This window comes from Triticum dicoccoides, chromosome 7A (assembly GCF_002162155.2).
Source record: "Triticum dicoccoides isolate Atlit2015 ecotype Zavitan chromosome 7A, WEW_v2.0, whole genome shotgun sequence".
In the NCBI taxonomy this organism is placed as follows: Eukaryota; Viridiplantae; Streptophyta; class Magnoliopsida; order Poales; family Poaceae; genus Triticum; species Triticum dicoccoides.
Window position 1 is genome coordinate 20204304 of NC_041392.1, and position 9179 is coordinate 20213482.

A 9179-nucleotide genomic window follows, 5' to 3' on the forward strand; every position below is an offset into this window, starting at 1 on the left:
GCCCATCTGTGTGCCGCCTCAGGTGCTCCCGCTCCCCCCACCCCTGCTAGCTCCGCCCCGGCCTGCGTTCACTGGTTCCTCAAATTTGCCTGCAGCCCAGCGGGGGCGCCGGTCGGACAGACCGGCGATGGTGCCGCCACCCACGGAACCCCTGAGTACCGGAGGAGGGGCTCCCCTAGGTTTCGTGCCACGGCGTGGGAAGAGGGCAGGTGGCCACCAGCCCCAGGCGGAGAACTCCGGAACGCCAAAGAGAGGTGAAACTTGTGAGCCCGCAGGTGGGTCTCTTGTCGGAAAGAGACTTAATTGTCAGAAATACTAGTACAAAATTATTTTTCTACATCCTGCCATGAACTGGGAGATAGATGTCGCTTCTGCGGGTACGCGCGAGCTATATCCTTCCTGCCACCAATAGATGACGCTTTTCCAGTAACCAATTCTTGACTTATGTACAGTAATTAGTAGTTCCAATCATGTGTTTCCTCCACCCTTATGTATGAATGATTTATAAAGCATATGGGACTGAGAATGAGGGGATTGTGATAGGAGCAGCATATTTTGCAAATATATGATATCTATCACTTAACTGTTGCAGTATCTCTCCACAGTGCCACTCAGCCATGGCCTGGCTCCTTCAACGATGACCGGAGCCGCTGGGGGCTGTAAGGACATCATCCTCATCAACTGCAGCTTCCTCCACCATCAACTTTTGCGCTGCTGTCAACGCTGCTACTTCCATCAGGAAAGGTCTTGGCAAGTCCTACTTTCTCACTCCCCTGTTCTTTTGCATAAAACCGTGGCGTGTGTATCTGATATCCATACTGGTTTTAGTGCCATTCCTTATGATTTATGAATTGTAAGTTGCAATGTCTGCTTGTTAGTCCAGGTCCTTGCAAATGCTCCAATAACTTATTATCGCTTGGACTTTAATGCAGAACATTTTACTCGAGTATCTCCCAGTGGTATGACAGAGACAGACACTGAGAGAAGAGCTGGATGATCTTCAGGTCAGGTTTTGTCGTATCACTTAAAATCACAGTGGTTATATTTGTGTGCGCTTGCCAAGCAAATCTGATAATGGGCTGCGTATGAACCTTCAGAATCCATTACTGCCCAAGAGCTTCACAAAGTAGCAGCCTCTATCCTGAGGTTCACCAGCTGTCCAGGGTCTACCAGCGATGGCTGTTAGGTGGAGGAGTGAGGTCTGAGGCGGTTACTTGGCATGCGGCATCGAACTCTAAACGAGCTCAAGGATGCTGGCTTACCATGCCACTGGCCAAAGTGTTTTATGAAACTCAAGCATTTGTGGGTAAGTCCACATGGATGCCACACAGAAGAACAACTGCCACATGAGCGCCATGTTGGACCAAATCCACATTTGGTTGGGCTTAGGGTTTAAAATGTCTGGTTTCAATAGTTTGTTGAGATCGATGTTCGTACTGTTGCATCACATTAGTGCAAATCATACATTATTGATGCTTGCCATGATTCTAAAAAGGGTCATTTTAGCACAAAATGTCATGCCCCTGTCCCAGTGAAATAGCAAGCCAACCATACAAAAGATGAAAATCCCCTACACAAAACCCTTCTATGGTATCCCAACTCATATTTCCCACCTCACACAAACACCTAACAAGTTCAACTAACAAGTTCAAGTGGCTGTAATTGAAAGGATCGAGATGGGCCTAGAGGTTGTTGTGTAGTGTAGAACACACAATATTATTATGCCATATTTTGCAGTACCGAGCATGCCAAGATGGATAGGTCACTACCATTTAGATGAAAACAGCAAGAAGGAAAGATTCATTCATTTTGCTCAATCAAAATGGATCAATCGTTACCTGAACCATAGAATTGAAACGATGTGCACTGCTTGAGAGCTTTGGTTGAAGTGCCAAATTAGCAACAGAAGATCTAGCTAATGGGCGAATACCATTTGGGGGATAAGTGAGTGTCCAGTTATCAGCTGCACCAAGTGCAGCAGTACTCTCTTCGATTCTCCTCAAGTTAGCATCTAATGCTTACTCATGACTGGGCTTGAACTGCTTCAGGAGGACAGCAGAAACAGATAGACCACGAGCTTCCAGCAAGGAACAATGGCCAAATGATATTTGAACACATTCTGCAGCTGCTCTCAAGCCTCCAGCGGCTGCACAAGAAGACAACACATGCCTCTTTACCAGGAGTGCAAAGGACAAGACCAAGGTCGTGTGGTTGACTCCCCATGCTGCCAATTATATTTTTTGTGTGGTAGTCACACTTGGAGGACAAAAACAATCACAGTGCGGCAAGGAGGATGGAACCCATGGCTTTGGCAAGCCCTTCACTTACCATTGCATTGTTTATATATAGGAATTTAGTCCATGATCAAATTATAACAATCTCATGAGAGTATGCATAAAACAACTTTAATAACTATGTTCTCTCACGATAAGATCCCAAGTTCCCAACAAAATAGGGAATTATAATAAGCAATCTTGAAGCACCAACAATATGAGGAACATATGTGATGTCCTGATGGGGAACAAGATGGGAGTGGTTGCTTTGAGATACGTGGATTCAAGTGGCACTCTTACTATTGCTTTGGTCTGGTACATATCTAGTTTTCCGGTTTTTACCATGAAGTAGTTTTGTTCCATATATTTGCAGTCTGGAATACAGTCATTGGTGGAGTTTACCAGAAACGCTTACTGAATTTCTAGTAAGATGGATGATTTCTTTCATGTTTCAGAAACCCTGTTTATATTGCCCATCACATAGGCCGTTTACACTGCTGTTATGGCAACATCACCTGTGCCAAATTCTTACCGTCTTCAATCAATTCACAAAGTAGCAGCCTCTATCCCACTGATCCTTCAGATCCTCAGGTGAGCTTATTGTAATCTGTAAATCCTACTGATTTCTTTCTGTTTATTATTAATGGTTTAAGTTTGTCTAAGTTTGTCATCTGAGCTATACCCATTCATTGGTTCATGAAGTATTTGTTCAAATTTATTGCAAAATCTTAGATGTTCTGTTCTGCAACACACTGTAGAAGATGATACAAGCTTCCTTAGAAAAGGTTAGTGGACGAACACAATGTTTTAGCAGTTGAAATAGGTTTGTAATGTAGCTTTTGGTGCAGATACACACAACGAAGTCAACATTAGCTGAAGAAGAGTATCGATGGGCAAAGATGATTTTCTTGGTGGTCATATGTAAAGAGATCTATTATGAGGCTGGATTGCTTGCCCAAAGTGAGCACATGGTGTAGGTAGGGCATGTAAATCAGATATCCCTTGTCATTCCAGCACACCGAGCTCATTATTTACTAATTACAACGCGCAGTAGAGGCACGTGCGTATGTTGCAGTAAGCCACTCTGTTGAACTGAGAGCATCTCTAATAGCAGCCCTATCTTAGGTCACCAAAAATGGTTGAGTACAAAATTTGGCACCAAAACTTGGTTTTTTGGGGCACGAAAAAGTGGTGTGTCCAACAACAGCCATATAATGGGGCACAACTGCTCCAACAGCTCCCTTAAAATAGTGCAGCCGCACACATCACAGTTTGTTGTCCACATTTTCTTTTTTGAGGATGTGTTGCCCACATTTTTCATATGGCATAAACAAAATGTATGGACTAGTTGGCATTGCCTAAAAAGGAAGGATGAATAACCTTGAGTTCACTTTGAAAACGTACTAGAATTCAACGTCCATTTGCCTTTTCTGATATTACTAGTTGTAGAATCCAAGTTTGAATGGTGGGCTGACAAATTGATTAAGACCTAATAGAGATTCACATCCTTAGAATTGTAACACTTTGCATGTATCCATACAAGTGAGCATGTAGTTTGTGACATGAAGTGTAAAATTTTAAATGAACCAATGTTGCTTCACCATATCTCCAAATGCTGCTTATGTGAGTCCTTCACCCCTGCTTTTTCGTGCTTAACTTGGATGAAACTTAATTTTCTCTCTAAATTACTCCTTCTGCAAAGTACTATAAGAGTGTTTAGATCACTACTTTAGTGATCTAAACGGCGGGCCTTATATTTCTTTACAGAGGGAGTGCATGGATATGGAGGTGGAAGAAAACCTTGTTTATAGTTCAGAGAAACTTGAGAAGCTAGGGTGGACCTGCCTTGAGGCCTGTAGAGAAGACCCTGAGGGACAGCGTCGAGTCTTACAGAGCATCTGGCATCCTGAACTGAGCATCCAACTGGGACAAGCTTGGTTGTTGATCCTTGCCAAACTGCTGGTGTACAAATTCAGAATGGTACGAGGGTCAGACATCCTCAGTTAGATGGGTACGTCTCTCCATGTCTCAGTTTGTTGGCGTCGATGAAACTAGAAAAGTATAGTATGTTCAGAGTGGGAGACACAGAACTGTCAATATGAAAATCAATTCCATTCATGAACTGACCAGTATGTTGAACTGAAAACAGGGGCGAAGCTCAAGCTGCTGGAACGGCTGAATCACCGCAACCCTAGAAATTGGCAACTGCTGTTACCAGTTGCGTTCAGATTTCAGAGTAAATTCAGGGAGACAAGCTTGAGCATACGTACATAGTATTAGTAGAACATACTGTAGATGGGGGCGATTTGGGGGTTACCTTCTGAGCATATTACCGTTGTCGCCTGGGGTGGAGCCCTTGGTGGCTGAGCAGGCGGTTGAATCCATCTGCGCTGCTGCTGCCGGTCCAGCGCGGGGTGAGGAGGGAGGTAGCGCTGCTACAGCGCGGGGTGTGGACCGCCACTGCTGCCGGGCTCACCAAACCAGGGGAAATATCCAGTGATACCAGCCCTCACAGGCTCCCATGATACCAACTTCCTGTCAAAAAAAAAAGATACCAACTTAAAAATCTCAAATTTAAACATTTCAAAAAATTCTGAAAAAAACATGGATGTTCAAAACAGATATGTTGATAACCCCTAAAAGTTTCAGTTCAAAATTCGAAATAAACATGGAGAAATAAAATATGACAAATTCAGGCGCGAATAGTGTCATTTTTGCTTTTGTCTTCTTTTGATACTATTCATGAAAGATTTGTGATTTTTGTTTCTCAGTGTATATTTCGAATTTGGATCTGAATTATTTAGGGGTGTCTACATATATGTCATGAACATCCATGATTTTTTTCAGATTTTTTTTTGAAATGTCTAAATTTGAAAAATTTAAGTTTGTATCATGGGAGCATTTAAGGATTGGTATGGCCTGATACTTTGCCCACCAAACTATCCAGACAGACGGCCGGTCGCTGGCTTCCCAAACCGGACGCTCACGTTTGGGCTGACCGACACCCTACAAATGCAGCCCAAATCTGGGGCGGGTATGTGTAGGACCCCGTGGACTGTCGAGCTCCGTCCGCACACTGTTTGGTGGCGGATCTGACGGCTAGGACCTCGTTGACTGGAAGTTGATGCTGCGGGATGCGAAGCCCGATGACATGGAGGAGCTCGCCCTTGGCATTGCATTGGTCACGGTTGGACCAGGGCGACAGTGTAAGCTCTGGTTCCATGTTGTCCCCCATCACCCGACGACGATGTGCAGGCAACGTTGCCGGCCCCCTGCGTCCTCTGCATAGCTCTGACTGCTCTATGCCCCTCCAGGTACGCCGCCCCCGCATCCCTCTTCACATGTTGTATCAACTCCGAAGGGCATCGCTGACCATCGTTGGGTCCTCGTGCCTGCGCCAGCGCCGAAAAAGACATGGATGCCCAAATTAGAGGTCTGAGTCGCACGTAGCGAGCGACAACGGGCGAGGGAAAGGGCGGCGGCAGGGGAGACATTGGGCGTGCGTTGGTGGATTTGGAGGACTAGATCCTTGCGACGGTCCTTTGGCTCTCCCTCACAATGGCAGAGACGGATGCGCGGTGGCTCCGCCATAAAAACGCCTAAGCGCTCCAGCTAAGGGGCCCGTCTGGCCATGGCGTAGGACAACACTATTCAGAGAACGATCGGCAACATCTCCTTTGACGAGGACCCAGACCTCACAGACGGCTCCAGCTTCGACAATGACGCACCTCCAGCCGTCGACGCCTACACGGAGAGGTACAACCACACCGTCGACCACAAGGGGAAGTGGACGACGAGGAGATGGCGGTTTACTCCGCCCTTCTTTGTCTCTTCGTTTTATCTGGTTTTATTTATGTTTAGTTAGTATTTGTCTGGCGATGAACACTTGTTCTTTTGGTTGTCCTATGTATGACCGGTACTGTGTGATTGATGCCCGAATTATGTACGTTTGTTGCTAAATGTGTTGATCTACGTACTTTTATGTTTTACTCTCTCTGTTCTTAAATACAAGTCTTTGTAGAAATGGAGGAAGTACATTGCATGAGTTGCATGGATGGATATACATGAGACGCTTACAGAGACAACAAAATGAGGGGTGACCGGTCATGATTCGTGGACGTTTGAAGTGGCAAATGAAGAGTGACCGGTCATGGTTCGCGGACGTCTGTAGGACCAGACCAGCGGCCATAGATGCTTTTGGAGTTTTACTACTCCCTCCGTCTCATAATATAAAAATATTTTTGACATTATAAAAAACGTTCTTATATTATGCAAGAGAGGGAGTATTTTCTTTAGCATGGCATGGCATGCATGCAGCGCATAGGATTCTTGGGCGCGGGGTCTGTATCATATCATGGTGGGAGCAGCGGTCAGGGACTGACCCCCTGTACCGAGGAAGCTGCCGTTGAATATGGTCGTGAATGACCAGTGCAGCCACCACAAGATCGTCATCATCCGACGACGAATTGTCCGATGAACAAAGGAAGTGATGGAAGAAAAACTCGTCTCCACTGTCCATATCTTTGTTGGCAAAAGGTCAAACACCTTGCGGTCGTGGTGGCGAAGAGGCCGCGATGATCACCTCGACGCAGCAGGGTGGTTGCCGGCCGGCTACAGGCCGCTCTGGAGCTCTCGTCGGAATCTGCCTCGGCCGCCGTGGTACGTCGCCGACAGTCGTGTCCGCTCTGCCACCGGCAAGGGCGGCCACGGCCAAACCTCCTCCGATCGACGACCAAAACTACGGCGGAAGCGCGGGCGTGGTGGCGGCCATGTCGAGACGTGGTTTGGTATGTACGGCGGGGGGGCTGCGCGGTGAGGAGGCGGCCGGAGAATAGCGGCGGCGCCGGCGGCGGGGCGGGGCGGGGAGAGAGGGTGAAGCGTTGGGAGCGGAGGGACTGCTAGTGTCCCCGACAGGCGGGCCAGGGGAGGACAAGCGCGCGCGTCCCGCTCGTCCGCGTGGTGTCCGTTTCACCCCAAAACCGGCGCAAGTTTGGACCGGGAATGGGTCGAAAGCGGACAAAAGTCCGTTTGCTCCCGCGCGCTGGGCCGCCTTTTTTGTCCCTTTTACCCCAAACGGACGGGGCCGGACAGGATAGGGTCGCGCGGTAGAGTTGGCTTTACTGGCACCCTATAAACGCAGCTCAAATCTGTAGCAGATATATGTAGGACCCAGCCGCACACCGTGGACTGTTGAGCTCCAGCCGCACACCGTTTGGTGGCGGATTTGACGGCTAGGCCCCTCTGGCCGTCGACGCCTACACGGAGTGGCAAATAAAGGGTGTCCGGTCACGGTTCACGGACGTTAGAGGCCTCAAAATGAGGAGTGACCAGTCATGGTTCGCGGACGTTTGAAGTGGCAAATAAAGAGTGTCCGGTCACGGTTCATGGACATTAGAGGCCTCAAAATGAGGGATGACCGGTCATGGTTCGCGGACGTTTGAAGGGTCGGATTAGCTAGCGGCTCTACATGCTCTTGGAGTTTTACTGTTTTCTTTAGCATGGCTTGGCATGGTGGCATGCACGCAGCGCGCGCATAGGATTCTTCTGCCGTCCGTCCCGGTGTGATAAACAAAGGCAGGTGGGGCGCGGGGTCTGTATCATGGTGGGAGCAGCACCGAAAGGGACCAAAACTCGTGGGCCGTGTCGGGCACGGGTGCGACTTTTCTGGCCGTCCAGCCGGCCAGATCTGGCCTCGGTACCAGGCATTTAATACCAAGTTAATGAATTCTGGCCGGAACGATCAGGCAGGCGCGAGCCAGCTGCGCAAACAACTAATAGTTTCCTTTCCTATACTATTCCGTGCTCATAACAGGCACCACACAAAAGCCGCTAGAGATCACGCCAGATGCGCACGCAAGCCGTGAGGCTCCCCTATCCTTTCTCCGTTTCTTCCTCTGCCCATGGCTCTACCAAACCTCGCCGCCGGCCAGGCCTTCTCTGCCCGACGCACGCCTGCGCTGGGCGTCGGGCGTCGTCCAAGCACGCCGGTGGATCAGACGTGTGACGTCGCCGTCGCCGTCGTCGTCCAAGCACGGCACACCGCCAGATCGACCCCCCATGTCGATGCAAGCCCGGGCCGTCGTCGGTTCACGTCGCCGGATCGAAACTCGCCGTCGGCGAAGCGCCCCGCCGGTGCCGACGTATGGCTGGGCCGGTCGTCCAACCACGTGCACGCACCTGGCTGGATCGATCCGGTGACGCACAACGTTTGATCCAACTCGTGGATGAGAAGGAGGGAGCGCCGTGCATCATCGGGTTGCCGCGAGGAAGCCAAATTTTCACAGGTAAATTCCTCTTCTTCTTTTTTTGTTTGCATCGAAGTCCATGTTCGTTTCAAATCAGTTGACCCTCGTATGATCCTCGTGTTGAAAACCTCGTCGGTTATGGGAGAGACCTCTGGCAAAGATGGGAAATTTAATTAACCTTCACGTTGGTAAGAACACACGGCTGTACACAGATCCATGCACAATATCCCGGTCTGAAAACATAAAAGAAAAGTATAACCAGAAAACAGAAACTAGCTTCTCTTGAGCTATTTATTTATTTACTATCAAGGCCTGCAATATTCAACACAAGAAACTACTAGTAACTTTTTTCCAACAAGTGCCAGGCCCAGGCAGATGAAAAACAAGTATAGTAATTCCTCTAGTTGTTGCTGCTGCACGAGATAATATTCCAAGTACCTTGGGCATACTGAGATGCCACAGTGCAGGTTTGTTCAGTGCCGAAAGAGTAGAGGATAGGATAACGAAAGCAGAGTCTGCCCAGGGTCATCCAACGATCGTGCCAGAACGAAACGGCCATGCCAAAGGTTTACTTCGATCCATTTAGCTAGAAATAATCCACGATGTGCCATAGTATGCAAAGTTAGAGCATTTTTAACCGATACCTTATAAACGGTTAGAG

General features: G+C 48.3%; 1 protein-coding gene and 1 long non-coding RNA gene across 12 annotated transcripts in view; both read left to right on the top strand.

Annotated features, from left to right (window-relative positions):
- Window positions 1–6: 6 nt before the first annotated feature.
- On the top strand, window positions 7–6217 carry LOC119330959. Of its 10 annotated transcripts, XR_005160344.1 has the most exons (8): window positions 7–275; window positions 606–744; window positions 933–2864; window positions 3006–3058; window positions 3122–3250; window positions 4041–4284; window positions 4423–5587; window positions 5675–6217. It is a non-coding gene; the product is annotated as an uncharacterized LOC119330959 (long non-coding RNA). The 10 variants fall into 10 exon arrangements; XR_005160343.1 differs by having other exon boundaries at window positions 933–3058; XR_005160340.1 differs by having other exon boundaries at window positions 3006–3250.
- A 1825-nt stretch (window positions 6218–8042) lies between these two features.
- The window catches only part of LOC119330102, a 6840-nt gene continuing 5703 nt past the window's right edge, over window positions 8043–9179 (top strand). The window contains exon 1 of one of the 2 annotated variants that reach the window (XM_037603214.1): window positions 8043–8557. In XM_037603214.1, the coding sequence (XP_037459111.1) occupies window positions 8498–8557 (60 nt within the window). In that variant the 5' untranslated portion in view covers window positions 8043–8497. The remainder of the gene's footprint in view (window positions 8558–9179) is intronic. The other variant, XM_037603215.1, reaches the window with a different exon arrangement.